At 37.9% G+C, this 16,495-nt stretch overlaps 1 protein-coding gene across 22 annotated transcripts in view; it reads right to left on the bottom strand.

The window, feature by feature from the left end:
- Window positions 1–16,495, bottom strand: part of QKI (QKI, KH domain containing RNA binding) — a 116,853-nt gene that overhangs the window by 40,629 nt on the left and 59,729 nt on the right. For all 22 annotated transcript variants that reach the window (XR_014524404.1, XR_014524405.1, XR_014524406.1 and 19 more), the window contains exon 4: window positions 9,214–9,357. Coding sequence is in view for 17 of the 22 variants with exons in the window: in XM_083496612.1 (XP_083352738.1) it covers window positions 9,214–9,357 (144 nt within the window). In the remaining 5 variants the exon portion in view is untranslated. The remainder of the gene's footprint in view (window positions 1–9,213; window positions 9,358–16,495) is intronic.

The raw sequence follows: 16,495 nt of genomic DNA, 5'->3' as shown, positions 1-16,495 counted from the left end.
GCAGCACCTGTACTCCCCGCCTATTCATATTACGCAGGAACATCCATTGTATTGTGTTTGGCACCTGATAAAAAAAATGTTTACCCAGATGTGTGAATCTGACTTGGCTTTCAACATCTAATTTTATGAGTATTTGTAAGGTAATCCGCTTAGAGGCTTTGATGATTAAGTGGTATACAAATCCTGCTAAATAAAATAAATAAATCTTAGCCCTACCACCCCTCATTTTACTAGGTTTATTCTCTGAGTAAACCTGAACGCTCTCACACACTTTTGTGCCTCCTACCTATCTGATATATTCAATGAGCTCAATTCTCCAGGAAGTACATAGATCTTTACTGTACATCACATGTACACACACTTATCTGCCTGCTTATTTCTGAAAAAAATCAAATCAATTAACTGAGTATTCAAAGAACATGCAACTATATATCTTTAGGCAAAATATTTCCTCTATAACCAGGCCTTTGAACCATCTGTGGCCTTTTAGAAGTGGGTGGAGTGTTTTTCATGTATTTCTCCCCTTAATTTTAATGTATATTTGGGGACATGGAGTATTTGGCTTTTGGTTTAAATCGCTTTGGGTTGTCATGGGCAAGATAAAGCAACTAACAAATTTAATAATAATAATGATGATGATGATGATGATAATAATAATAATAATGTTTTGCATATTCAACAAGAACTGGATTTCTCAAACAACAGCCATTCCTGCACTTTTCTGAAAACCATTTTTGAAAAAGCCCGTTGTGATTCAACAACAGATCCCAGTGTTCCAAGAAAAAAACAGTCCAGAACACTCTCAAATCACTGTCATGTGTGAACCAAATGGTAAGCAGAAAGATTTAGAGGTAAGAAGGCAAAACATTAAGCATTCCTTTCCTCTCATTCTAAGCTCCAAACTACCCCTTCCTTAAGCAGCTATTCCTAGAAGGGGTAGAGTATCAGGATTCAGTTTAATATATTTTCATGCCACATGTAATTAGGTCCGTAAGAGCTGCTTCACCCAACACAGGACTGCTTTATTATTTGAACAGGTCACTACATCAAATTACACTTTACTTTTGAAATGCTGCCTACCTCCCACATGTGAAGCATACAACTGCAGGTGTCAGTATTCTGTCCCATCAGACTGTGGAAAGATTTTCATCCATGGTATGCGGACTAAAAGTCTCTTGGCCTTCTTCTTACTCCAGACTAGCGAGTTCAGATCCCTTTACAGTGGTACCTCTGGTTTCGTACTTAATCCATTCTAGAGGTCCGTTCTTAACCTGAAACTGTTCTTAACCTGAAGCACCACTTTAGCTAATGGGGTCTCCCGCTGCTGCTGCGCAGCTGCCGCACAATTTCTGTTCTCATCCTGAAGCAAAAGTTCTTAACCCGAGATAATATTTCTGGGTTAGCGGAGTCTGTAACCTGAAGCATATGTAACCCGAAGTGTGTGTAACCCGAGGTACCACTGTATCCACATTTCCCCAAGTTCAGAGGGCTCAGTGTTTTGGTAAGGAAAACTCATCTTTGAATAATAGTTACCCATGACTATGAAAGTCTAGAAAACCTATTAGATGTTCTCTAGTTTAGCTTATTCAAAATTTTGCTTATATTTTGCAATATTGTTCTTTCCTGATTCTAAATGAAGTTTCTTAATTTAACAGAGTGATGTTGACTGAGTAATTTGACAATCTAGCTCAGCCCCCACATATCAGAATGCACAATGAATGCTTAGATAAAGGGTGGGTGTGGAGAAGATGGGCTTAGTATGTGTTTTGGAGGTAATGGAATATCAGCCAAGTGCTCCTTCCCCCTGATTGTAACTTAAGATTCCAAATAGCACCTCCTGCATACATGTCTATAATGAAATTTAGGAGGTGGAAGCTAGCATTGACAGATTGATCTATACACCAGTGGTCATCCGGTTCTGTAGCAAATTGTCACAATCTCCATTAAATGGATAAATCTGTAAGTTATTTTCCACTGCCCTTTGCTTCAACTAGCACTTTTTACCATCCTTCATCCATTGCTCTATGTTTTAATGTGCAAATATCTGCCACAAATATAGCTGAAGCTCAAAAGATTTTACATAATACTCCAGAGTACAGTTCATTGGTTAAAATAACCCAATGCTATGCAGTCAGTGCCAACAGATTGCTGCCACCCACTTATTGCAGAAGTGGTTTCCTAACATCTATTTTGGGAGCAAACTCTCAACAATGTTCTATGCTGCAATGCAACGCTACAGTTTAGCCCAGAGCTAACTAATTTTTGTTCATTTCCAAATCAGCCATTGGTGTGGTTAGCCATCCCATTCTCTTTTTAAATCTTAAAATTTGTTCGTACAAACTATGTGTCTGACATGACAACATTCTATTCCAAACTGCATACTTTATAATAGTCCTAAAATGCATGGGTTTTTAAAATAGAAGTATGATTAATGTACTTCTCATTGTGAAAGAGGGCTTTATCCTAGAGAAAAGAGTCCTTACTATTTATATCAGTAAATGCCTGAACATGAAATGGCACGCAAATGTTCAGCACAACAGACAGATCAATCAAGCCAGACAGCCTGGCATTGTTTGAAGACGACATTGTCATAATTAGAACCTTTTAAATTCACAAATATATTCCATTTAGGATTCCATCTACTAGTCCTTGGCATTTTTAAATTTTATTAACTTAACCACTATTATCTTCAAATATTAGCTTCTCCCATTTACAATGTGTAAGTGCTCAGGAAAAATCCACAAAAATATCATTTTTTTACCATTTTAGTGGAATATATAGTATCATGAGTCAGTTTTACGAAGTTACAACTACACAAGTTAAGATGACTTGGAAAATAAAGCAACTACAACTGTACACAGCCAACCCTTTATAAAATTATGAAGAGGCAGAATGACCACTAAATTTCTCTCTATAAATCAGAAAAATCACAACCCAACTTACTTTTTCTGGGAGGGGCTTATCAACCTTTGGAAGACCTGGAACATGACACAAAAACTGGAGTTAGAAAGGGGAAGTCCCTTACCTGTTAGGAGAATTCTTCCTAAGTGACCCTGTCTAGCCAAGTAATAGGTGGGAGCACTGGAACCTTTTAATTACCAATGCACAGGAAGTACCATCCAACACATGGAGATAAAGTCTTTAAAGCAGAGCTACTGCTCAGTCCCTCTGCTTCTCTATCTTTTAGTAAATAAAAAAATATTTCCCAAAAGAGGGAAGTGGTAGGGATACCTGACTAGACAATGGCACTTGGGAAGAACTCTGTTTACAGGGAAGCAACCTCCATTTCTCATTCAGATGGCATAGGGTCCGGATCACAGGCATAAGAAAGATGAAAACAGTATGACCAGGTGTGTCAACCAAATCACTACTAGCAGATAGGCAGCAGGGCAAGCCTTTTAGATTGTGCAGTTTGAAAGACCGAGGCCTACAGGTTTGCAATGGCTCTAGAGAACAGTGTTATCAAGAACTCAGGAGAAAATATGTCTCCCTGCATATGCTACTCAGGATACAAGTTATGACCCCTGTATAATTATCAGATAGGAAGCTAGTTATTCTGTGGCTTTATTTTAATAAACAACAATTTTGCAGGGTAATTTGATGATCAGGGCTAACTAATGAGCTACACAGGTAAGCAAATATCAAACCTGAGCTTCCCATATAGATAATTCAAAGTTTTGGTCATTATGCCATTATTTAGTTCTATGGAAGGAGGTAAAATGCCAGAACAACTGGACACAGAATACTTTGTGGCAGTGTCTGCAAAAGTCTGGTGTTATGGCAGCTTCATCATCACTGAAAACAGAAAGCATGTGAAGCAGATGCACAAAACTCCTATGCATTATGCTTTACATTTGCAAATACGATCCTACACTAGCTCCAAGTTCTTTATGCCAACTCTGCTCAAGTGCAGCAACATCAGAAAACAGATGAGCAGCATCATTTAAAATGCAAACACCACTGCTGAATTTAAGACTGCGTGGAATCAGAGCTGGATCAACCTCATCTAGTCCAATTCCTGCCACTGTAGAAAATTCACTATTACAAATGAATATGTTCTTAACATAGTTCAGAAAGTTGCTGTAACAGATTTATGATTTTGTAATTTCCAATTAGGTTCGGTCACTACTAGAGATGTCCTGTTATAATAAGACCACTGCACTAGTAAATCTTATTTTCAGCCTCATTCAGTAATCTGGTCAAAATGTCTAGCAGATTACAAAAGTAAATTTAGTTCAAAAAGAAGAAAGAAAATCAGAGAAGCTTTTTACTTCTGCTTTAAATTAACATATTAGAACTGTCACAGAACACACTGGCGTGAAAGAGAACTACGGCTTGCTTGTTATAAGAAGGAACCATGTTCTTATGCTCCTTAAATATTAAAGCAGTTTACTTTAATTCTACCACTTCTTACAGATACTCAGCCTGGTTGGCACAACACTATTTTATTGCAGGCCCTCACTACTCACGTAGTTCAAGTGAACTTCTGCAAATTAAGCTGATGCAACTTACAGAGCATGTTACCAGGTTCTGTGAATCTCATTTGACCAGAAGCCAAATAAGAGATTGTAGAACCATCTGATAGTAAAAAAAAATCCTAAATGTAAGATGGATCTATTATAACAGCCAATTCAATTATTAAAAGGAATGCAGAAGTAAAACATAATTTACAGTTCTCCAACCTCTGTTCCCATCATTAACTGAGAAGCAAGTTCTTTGATTTCACCTGCATTTATGAGCCACAACTACATCTGACATTATACTATAAAGTTTTGACTGCCTGAACTGGCAAATGTAAAACCAAGCAGAGCAGCCAAGTACTACATTAAAAAAAACCCAGCAAAATACTGGCATCAAATCAGGTCTGAGGTCTTGTGGTGGCTGAGAGGTGTATCAACTAGAGGCCAGTAATAAGGGGCCTAACAAACCAGAACTCTGATTGTAATGCATACTTCAGCTGCTGATAGTCCAAGGTTAAAAAAATATTTACACTGAACAAAACCTGCTTCTGCTATAGGCAGAAAGACGAGTACATTCCTGACAGAAGAAATGGCCTTATCTCCATTTTTTAGAATGCATTTGGGAACTCTGATTCGCTGGCCTTGATACTTAACTTTAAGAGAAGCAATCAGGATCCTCTAAATCTAAATTCAACGTGTTAAGTATCCCTAGACCCCTACCATTTTATGAGCTAAAGATTTAAATATTCTCCTTGCAACAGTGGATATTTCAACTATTCCCTCGGGTGACTGGACTGAATTATTGTTAATTAAACTCAACTGTTGGTGGATACAGATTTAGCTATATTATAGTAACCAAAACTATGGCTGGAGCCATAGTTCTGTTTATTCAAACCATGCCACTTTAAATTATTTTCTGTTCTGAAACAACTCTTAGAAGTGTGGTGGGATCAGCAGCACATTACCTACACCTAAACCATTTGTGAGGCATTCACCACCTAAGCGGAACCCATGATATTCCAGATGAACCCATTCCAGATATTCCTGGGGGGCCCATCTACCACAAAAAGGGTGGAATAAAATTTGACAATATAATCACAGGATGTCATGAGATCTTCCTTAGGAAAAAATGTAAAGCCTACAAAATTAACAAATTGCTGTCCATGTAAAAACTGCCCAAGAAACCAGATGTTTGATCTGCCTAAACTGCATTAACTATTGTGAATAGTTTATCATTCCCTCTAATAGTAAACTACACGACTGGAGACAAAGCAGAACTGCTAAGAAATAAGAAGGAAGTATCAGCATATTTGAGCAAAACCTAAGGTATGCAAAAAAACAACAAAGTTAAAAACCCAAGAGGGAGTAACCCCTCCACCAGCAGTCCAGCTAGAACTGACGATGCTCAGTGACCTCCAAATGCAATGTTGTGTGTCTGTTCTATTCATTAATGATCTAGAGTTATATGTCAGCAGTGAGGTGGTTATGTTTGTTGATTACACTAAATTGTTTAAGGTGGTTAAAACAAAAAGACTGCAATAAGCTTCAAAATTATTTCTGCAAGGTAGCTGAATGGGCAGATGCTACGTGTGCAGTGATGCAGATTAAGGCAAAACCCAATTAAATCCTCATTTCACATATACACAAATGAGGCTTATAGCTTAATAAAAGTGTTTACCCAGTGTGCAACAGTTGTGAAAAATGCAAACTCTACGAAAGGGATGGGAAATAAAACTGTCAATAACATAATGCTTTTATATAAATCTAAGGTGGAACCACATGTGGAATATGCTGTGTGGCTCTGGTTGCCTCACCTGAAAAAAATATTATTGTAGAGCTGGAAAAGGTTCAGAAAGGGCAAAGTTCAGAAATGGGCTAGATAAATTGCCCTATAAGTAATATTTGTGGGGTTTATAGTTCAGAAAAAGCAGTAAGGGGGAGAACATTGAAAAGGTGGATAAAATATTGGTGTGAAGATGGTATTAAATCTCAGGACAATGAAGTTTAACACTGGAAAATTCAGAACAGACAAAAAGAAGTCTTCACACAACACATAGTAGCACTATGGAGTTCTCCCCTTGACAAGATACAGTGGTAGCCAACAACCTTAAACCTTTCAAAAAAGAATTGCATGGACAAAATGCTATCAATGGCTACTAGCCTTGTTGACTGTACACATGCCTCTGAGCATATGACTTACGATTTGTGAGTCTCTGAAACCATTTGCAAATGCAGTTTCAGACCTTGGTTAAACTAGAACCCCGGTTAACCTTTTTAGTATCAGTGCTGTAAAGGCTTGAGGGAAAAGGGATTAAGGAGGAAGAACAAGCAACTATTTCTGAGTTTGACTCCATACTTATAAAGTAAGTGGCAGTTAACATAGAACCAATGTAAATTTACAATGAAACAGAGAACCACTCTTAGCATAAAAAGCATGGGGAGGTTTAGTGGCAGACTCACAAAACAAAACACTTCCATTACTTTAACATCACATTTGGGAAGTCAACCTAGCAATTTATAAAGAGGAATAATCAAGACCAGTATTTATGCAAACTGTCCCTTCACACTTGTGACATTATTAATAACAAATATGGTCCTCTCCATGTTCCATATATACAGCAATAGTCATTAACATTTAGTTACAAGGTACTCAAACCACCTCTCCCTTTTCATGACTTTACGAATATTCATTCATAAGCTCCTAAAGCATATAACTTGCAAAGAAAATCCAATACTGAAATGGAGACACAGAAAAACCAAAATGTGATAAAACAATGAACAGTGTAAAAAAGAATGATTCAAATTATCAAGCAGAATTAAGCAATGATTTACACAAACAAAAACTTGATTTGTAGTGAAATTAGGAGCTGACTGTCTGCAACTTGCATGCATCACAAATACTCTCGCCTTTATGCACACCGTATTCTTTATATCCTGATTTGAGCCTATCATTATCTCTGGAGGAGCACATTCATAATTTGAGTAACTTTTCAAAATAAATTTAACACAGCTGACTCCCAAATGAAAGCTGTACCAGTTAAAATTGCTACAATCTTAGTCATACACTTCCAAATGCATCAAGATCTGTTCAACTATTTGACTATGCATGCAACACTGAAACACATACACTTCATTGTCTGACATCAACTGGGTTAAGCTTTAAAGGGTTTTAATCAGCAGATCAGCTAATCATCGTATTGAGTAAAATCAAACATATATTTTATTGTTCATTAAATTATACATTCTTATACTTCATGTGCTGTAGAAAGGGCATCTAAGTTGATTTTGTAATACGCAAAAGGTTTTTTTTAATTTAATCAATTTAATCAGTTCAAAGGAAGATAGCTTCAAGTACAGTACAGTGCAATCAGTTGACAGTCCTAGTATATGTATACATGTTTAATATTAAGGTATCAGTTTCAAATAATCAGTTTCAAAATCAGTTTCAATTAGTTCTATGAAACTATCAACCAGCTACTAAATTGTAGTTTTAAATGATGAAGAAAGCAGTTATGTATTTCTGCTCCTTTCTCTCCAATTAAGGTCTAACTAAAGATAACTTCAGTGAAATTTCCTAATGTCTCAATCATTTGTTAAAAATATGAAAACTGTACTCTGAACCATTTTGTCTAGTATAGTAATACCTTAAATTATACTGACCAAACATGTTTTTCTGTACTAATGTATAATTTGTACCTGATACTACTTCTTTCCTCTATATGACAAATACTTCAGCTTCATTTTAAAAACCTATCACTGAAAATTACACTGCATTGTGCTTATCTTCCTTGTAAAAATCTCTCAAATTTCACAAAACCTGATAATGTTATATATTATCATACACGCATCAAATGGAATTTCTCCAACTCCAAAACTGAATACCCATGAAGTTAATTATGAATTTTTTTTCCATGGAAAATTAGCACTGCCCCTTATAATCAGTGAATTCTGCTCATTCTTTCATGGAAACACTGAACAAGTCAAAGCAAAAACAGTTTGAACACCTGCAACCTTAAAGTGATCTCATTCATACATTTCTATTTCTATTTCTATTTCCTAGTCTTCTATGTCCTGTTGGCAATATGTAGAATTAGTAAAGACCTATTTAGTAATACCTCACCAAATCAATTTTATAAAAACTTGATTCATCACATGTGGCAGCCAAATAAATATTATGGCCACCATCAAGAAACTGGTGAGGTTTACTTGTAGTTAGATGAGTTGTGCATTTCCTTAACACTTTGTTAGGCCCCACCCACTTTTTCAATTACACATCTTGCATAGAACCCAGATAGTTACTTTAGGTGTACCGAAGTGTTTTCTTATGGCTTTCTGAACTTTTGACATTTCTTCTCTTAACAACAACCCTCTGTAACGTGCTAAACGTGCTTTTGAAAGATTCACTTTCTAAGTTTCACAAGTTTAAAAAGTAGTTTGCTTTGTTTTTATGTCAACAGCCTCACACATTTCTCTAGATTGTGGTCAAAGATCTCTAAAATGACCCATAGTTTTCAATTATGGGAATGCATTATAAATTATCCTTTTACATTAGGAGAAATCTGACTTTTGAACAAGTTATAGATTTATTTCTATTAATATCCTTTTATGACATTGTAGTACATCAATTAGTAGTACATAAAAAAATACTCCACTATGAAACTACACTCACAAGAATGTAACCTAATCTGAAGATTCTCATTCCCAATTTAAAGAACACATCATAAAACATGAATATTTCAATATATTTACTTACTGCAGGTACCAGTAATTTTTTTACTTCTTCTACAGCCCTCTTCAGTTTTATTTCTGCTCTGTTTTGAGCATCTTCCACAGTGATTAGTACATGCAGGTCTTCATTCAGATGTTCCCAGTTCGGCTTTCCTCTGTTTTGTTCTTCCTGGAAAAAAAACACCACCATCATATTTATTTTGAGTTGTCTTAGCTGGAACATGTTTTGTTAAGATACCTGATCCATTTATAAGTTATAAAAATGCAATTGCATCCAGAGACGTAAGTGATTTCTTGGTAGATGAGAAACCGCAAGAGAGAAATCAATATTGTGTGATCTCCACATAGTTAACTTCTGGTGGAAAGCATGAGGTTGTTGTTGTGTTTGGGGTGGAGAGGCAATAACTATATTCTCTCTTACTTTGTGTTATGTTATGCCAGTGGTGGATTATGGGGGCGCAACTGGTTCACTCACAGCTGGGCACAGAGCCTCAGGGCTGCCACAACTATGATTTACAAAAAAGCACAAGAGGTGAGGGGCACCAAATTTTGTTGTTGCACAGGGCGCTGTTGCAATGGGAGACCCTGATATCCACCACTGGCTGTGCCCCTCCCCCCCCACAGGGCAAACATTCTCTGACTGATGTTCACAGCACTCCCTTCAAAATTCAAAATGTGTCTCTCTCATCTTAAAAGATTAATGCCCCCTTTTATAGGCAATACATGGCTGTATCCTAGGTCATTGGTTGAAACTTCAGAAGTTTTCCCATCAAATCTGAAGAGAAAATGTGGGGTACACTCAATGGCGCGTTCTTCTGAATAGACATACTTAGGAATGGGCTGTATGTTACATACAAATGTACTATACAAGTCTCAATTATGCTATCTGTGAAACATTTACTGAATGTTTGGAAGAAGGCTTTTATAACCTTTTAGTTTGTAAAAAATTCAACCAATCAGGTTATGGTCAGATGACAAGACAAATGACAAAAAGGTCCAATTCAGATTTAACACAGCTATAGCTAAGCTCAGAAAATAGACAAGAGGGAGCATTTATGCACCAAGGTAGAGGAAGGAGTGTAAGCCACAGATGTTCCCAAGAGCAGGGCATTTACTGTAACAGTAATTGAAATTTATCACTATTATTCTGAACAGCAGTTGACACAACACAGAGTAAGTAACATTACATCTGCACAAGTCAATCTGTCATTCAATTGGAAACTTGGTTTGGAGGGGGAACTTTTAAAGGTGATTGTTGGTGTGACAGCAGTTCCAAGTTTACTAAGAGTAAATAGTTCATGGATACAAAATAATTCTCCCAGAGTGTGACATGACCTTCAAGAATATTTTATCTAACACTTGGGTTGAGGCAGGGGCATATGTGGGAATGTAAGGGACCACTCAGAACAAATAACCACTGCATGTTATATTGAACAGAAATATAATAATAATTTGACATTTCACAGTAAAGTACAATCTAAACTTACAGCACAAAAACTCCTATGCAAACAGCCCACATATTCTAAGACATAATTACAAAATCAGAAGTGAAAGTCTTGGAAAGATCAGAGTACTGCTGATGATTTAAAGGATTTATACAACAACTTTGGAAGCAAATAGCTAATTTGTCTACTGAAAAGTCCTATTAAGAACTGTATATAGTTCCATTCTACCCCAGCCTTTGTCCGGGTGCTTCAGAAATTATCCTGATTTTTTTAAAAAAACAAAATTTAGTAAAAATATGCAAGTTGCTAACATGAACAGCATTTATCATTTAAGCCACATTACTAGTATGTTTAAAGTGCCAGATCTGATATGCACTGACTATGTGGGACAGTATATGTATGTGTATGCAGACTTGATGAATGAACCTTCCGAAATGGTGCCAGACCCTTCCATGGTCTTATCAAGGGGTGTAGATGTATGGCATAGAGTGAAAACATTTGCATTCACTGCCGTACAAGTACAGTCATTATTATTCACCCTGCACCTTACAATCCTGAAATTGCCACGGGTAAGCCATGTTTCTTAAATGGCCAAACTAAGAATTGAGGAGCAAGAGCTTCTAACTCTAGGCATTGCTGTCTATATTTAGTCACAAAGCTCAATGGACCTTGGATAACTCACAACCTAACAGTATTGTTTGGGGGTTTAAAAATGGGAAACAGAACCATATACAGTGGTACCTTGGTTTTCAAACTTCATCCATTCCGGAAGTCTGTTTGACTCCCAAAACCATTCGGAAACCAAAGCACAGCTTCCAATTGGCTGCAGGAGCTTCCTGTACTCAATCAGAAGCCGTGTAAGCTGCATTGGACGTTCAGCTTCCAAAAACAATCGCAAACTGGAACACTCACTTCCAGGTTTGCGGAGTTCAGGAGCCAAGCTGTTTGAGTACCAAGGTACCACTCTATGCCACTTTTGTTTCCTTGGAGGGAGTGGGATAACTAATAGTAAAAATTCAGCACCTGGGTTCATTATTAATCTAACCTGCTATGCTCTTACCTACCTCATACATCTGTCTTTATAGCCTCAGTAGTATGTCAATTTAACAGGCTCATAAATATTAACCTCAAATCAAGTTAAATCATGAAACTCAAGTTAAAACAGCAACATTTTAATCATGCAGCAATATTGAAAATCTCTTACTGCATATTAATCAAGTGCTCAATTTGGCTATAACATACTAAACACTAGCACCAGCAATTAAAAGGCTGAAGCACATGGCCCAAAATAACTAGAGAAATTTCAAGTACAGTGGTGCCCCGCAAGACGAATGCCTCGCAAGACGGAAAACTCACTAGACGAAAGAGTTTTCCGTTTTGGAGGTGCTTCACAAAACAAATTTCCTATGGGCTCGCTTCGCAAGACGACAATGCCTTGCAAATTCCTGCATGTTCCACCTCCTTTTTCTAAGCCGCTAAGCCGCTTATCAGCTGATCCGATCAGCAGATAAGCCGCTAAAAGCCGCTAATAGCGCTAATCCGCTAATCCGTCAATGGGCTTGCTTTGCAAGACGAAAAAACCGCTAGACGAAGAGAATCACAGAACGGATTCTTTTCGTCTTGCGAGGCACCACTGTACATATTATAGAAAAACACCTGTATAATGAGATTATAGTACATTTTCAAGGTTTTTTTTCTTTACAGCTATAGTGGTAATGAAACCATCTAGAAATGGTCTGGTTTCAAACCAGTCACTACTTAATAGGTGATCAACTAAAATAATAATAATACATATACAAAGGCCCCTGCTATTTGTTTTAAAGTGGACTTCAGGGGGCTAATATCTGTGCCTTGAAGCAGCTTTACTGGTTTCCAATCTGTTTCACAGCCCAATCGCTATTATGCCAGGTATTACAATCCCTTTGTGCACCCAAGCAAAACCGGTGGGGGCAAGGGGGGAAGTGTCACCTTTTCTGCTGTGGTGTTCTGCCCCTGGAACTTTCTCCCAAGAGAAGCTTTTCAGTTTCAGGTAAAGATTCTATTCACTGAGGCTTTTCAGGGTGTTTAGTTTTGACTGATGGGTTTGTCCATGATTTAGTTGCTCTTTTGTTTTCATCTTATTCTGCTATGCCTTATAAATCTTTATTACTACTGTGTCATTCAACATTTTCTAAACTGCTTTGGGAGTTTGTATGCTTGAAAAGTTTAAAGTAGGGGTAACGTCAATGTGCTCAGGAGGAACTCACAAAAGCGAAAGAGTTTTGGTCTCCTTATTCTGATAGTTCTAAAGCCACTGAGTTTTGTTACTACCCACAAACCAAAACTCCCTATTTTCACAAAAAATGAGGGTGCTATCCAATGTTATCCACAATCAAAGTAGACCTATTGAAAACAATGAACTTAAGCAACCTAAATGCATTTATTTCAATGGGTCTAGTTAGATATCAACCTGAGTACTGATCCCATTTACTGTCTTTTCTAGTAGTTCTCAGATCATTAGTGCTCAACTCTGAATCAGATTCAGCTTCTAGATTTAACTCATTTTGCACCATAATTCCTGCAATAGGTTACCAGTACCAAAGTATTTTAGATACATAATGATCAAGGTTCATATGAACTTGAGTCACCTTCCTTACTAATTATCGCTACTATGAAATTTCACAGACCATAGTATCTCTAAGTACAAAACTGACCAAAACTTCATTACAAGTTGAGGTTAGAACAGCTATGAACACATAGTGAGGATTTGGTGCATGGGGGGGTGTATTCAAGGTGTCATACTAGGTTAAAAATCATGTTGAAACCCAGGGTAATTCTAACATATGTGGAGTCACAAAGCTATGTAAGTACCTTGATTATCAGAATGGACAACCAAAGTTATAACAGAAGGACAGTGTTGAAAGCCTATACCCCATCAAGAAGTGAACCAAGACAGCTTAGTGCTTAGCAACTCAACTGATTACCATAGGCAACCAGGGATTCTGTGCATGAGTGACAAGAACTCCACTAACATGAAGTGAGGTGGAAGAAAGCTCCATCCCTTCATCAGCCCTACAGCTGGCTTGCAAGAGGTACAATCACTCCAGTGCCAAAGGGAAGGAGTATGACACAAAGAGCTGATGTGGCGTGTTAACAGACTGGAAAAATCAGACGAGGATTTACCATGTGGCCTTAGTCCAGCCCACCTCTATCAGCCATTAGCTGTCTAGTTGCAATGTTATAGCAAACAATTCTACAATTCTGTGAAAAAATCATGTAAGAAAGGCCAGTAAAGACTATCAAATACTTCTATGGCACTGTTTAAAGCTCTACTACTATTATACTTCAAGAAACAATTGGGAGAGCTTGTATGTTAGAAGTCTCGGGTTTTAGCATCGAGTTTTATGACAATGACACCAAGTGTTTCTCCTGCAAAGTACTTGCATACCTCCAAAAGGCATCTGAAATACAAATTTCTCAGCAAAATAAAACATTCTCATACATTTCAGAGTATTCTTTGCAGAAAAACCTTTATTGCCAAAATCACATCACTAGCAGGAGACCTTAAAGCAAAGTTAATTGCATAATTACTGAGCAGTTCCTCAATTATTCTAGTTGATTTCATGCTTCTAGCCCAGATAGATATCTAACTATTTGCAAACTAAATCAAACATTTTCTGCTCTCTCCATGAGTTTAACTATTTCTAGTTCATTACTGAATACCTGGTATCATAAACATGACACACCTTGTAGTAAACACTATATTCACACAAAGAAATGCTGCCTCTAAGCATGCTTAAAATGTATTAAATTTCTTCATCTCCAGAAAAAGAGAGATGGCACTATCAGAGTTTAAAACAAGTTTAACTGAAAGCTGTCACTGGTGGGAAGAAAAGTGCAGAGCCACTACTTCCTTAATCAAACAAAGCAGGTAATTAACAGCCATTCTGACATAGTCCCTTATCACCAAAATACACAACACTACTCAGTTCTCCTCTGTGCCAGTTGCTCTGCAACAACAAAGCAGGGCTGATGTTTCAGGGTCACATTCATTCATTTAATACACAAGCATAACTTTATTTTCCAGACACCTATAATTAAACACAAGAGCCACCTAACTCTAATTTTCAGGCAGGCTTGCATGTGAATGTGATATTTCCCCCATAAATGATTGCCTTTCATTTTGTAGTTTCAAATAACTACAGTTCACATAGTTTTGATTGCATAGCAATTAGATACACAAATAATCCAAAAATGTGGTTATATTTATTTTTTTTAGATTGTAAGCAATCAACTCTATTCTTTTTCTTCTGTACATACAAGCTTCTCATTAGAAGACAATTGTCTCTTACAAAACTGCCAGCAGATGTCTTCTTTTTTAAAATTAAGAAAATGACTAATAAACATGCAACACCATAGGTAAAATTCAACATAGCACTAAGGATATTGTTCTGCCAGCAGAAGCCTTTCTGCTTGCCCAACGGAATGATCTCTCCTTGTCTGCCCGCATGCTGTTCTTGACATTTTCCTGACCCTCCTGAGTGGATCTGAGAGAAGCAAGGGGAGGGAGGGAATTACCACTGCACTAGCGGGGAGTCCTTGTGCAGGCTGCAGTTAAGGGGATTGGGTGCTTGAATCTGGCCCTATGAAACCTGCTGTTTAATATGCTTCTGAAATCATTCTAATACTTGAAGGTTGGAATGCACTAGGAAAATTATTCACCATGATTAAAAGCTAAACCTGTCCAAAAAAATGCAAGATTCCCCACACCCTGTTCCCTCTTGGCCTCTGAGGGTTTCCACAATCAGCATGGCTTCGTCTCTCAGAAAACAATGGGGGATGAGGGACTAAAAATCCAGCATTTAAATAATGCTTTTATGTGTTTCTAAATTGTTATTTTAGTGATTGGGGTTGTAATGTTTCAACAATATTGCTTGTTTTTGGGGGGACTGCACACTGCTTAGAGATTTCTGAAATACTGAAGAGGTATATTTCATATATTTTTAATATGAAATATATAAATGAGAAAATGGAGGCCACAGAGCAACTTGGCAGCGTCTAGGCCAGGGCAGTCCAACTTTTAATACCAAGTGTGCTTGGTATGGAACTCGTGGGCCACATACTGCCTTGTCTTGCAGGGAAAGGAAGCATGCCCCAAAATTTGTGTGCCCACCCCACCCCTGCTCTTGTGCTGCCTTCCCAAAGTTGGGTAAGTGAGGCGCCAGGCTTTGGGAAGCAGGTGCAAGGTTCTGGCAGCACAAGGGGTCTGGCAGGGTCCTAGAGCCCTCCCACCTCCTTCCCAAAGCTCGGAAAGCACTAACTAGACTTTGGGAAGAAGGCAGCAAAACTCTAGGACCTGGGTCAGAGCTCTATCACACCTTCTTCCCAAAGCCCAGAACCTCAGTTACCCAGGGGGTGGGGGATGTGTGTCAAATGTTGCCAAGGGCCACCCACAAGAGTTGCATGTGGCCCTTGAGACGTGCGTTGGATCACCATGGTCTAAGGGCTCTTGTTCGGGGCTGTGTTATTGGTTTTACTGCTGCAATTGAAATGTTTTTAAATGACTTTAATTTGTGGGATTTTAAAATTTTTGGTTTGTTTTAAATAAAAGAAAGATGTGCCTGGAAATAGAGGAGCAGTGGGACGGAGTAGGGGGAGCAATCACAGTGGTTCAGGCTTGAGGAAGGAATGGTGTGGGAAGGTGGGGCTGGCTGGGTAAGGGGCACACAGCACAGACAGTTGGTCACTGTGGCTGTGTGCCAATCCCTCCTCCAACCTGGGGAACTGTAGAAGAAGAAGAGGAGTTTGGATTTGATATTCCGCTTTATCACTACCCTAAGGAGTCTCAAAGCGGCTAACATTCTCCTTTCCCTTCCTCCCCCA

The sequence above is a fragment of the Podarcis liolepis genome (genome assembly GCF_965112155.1).
Source record: "Podarcis liolepis genome assembly, chromosome: 3".
NCBI classification, from domain to species: Eukaryota; Metazoa; Chordata; class Lepidosauria; order Squamata; family Lacertidae; genus Podarcis; species Podarcis liolepis.
This window is presented reverse-complemented; position numbering and strand designations above follow the sequence as displayed.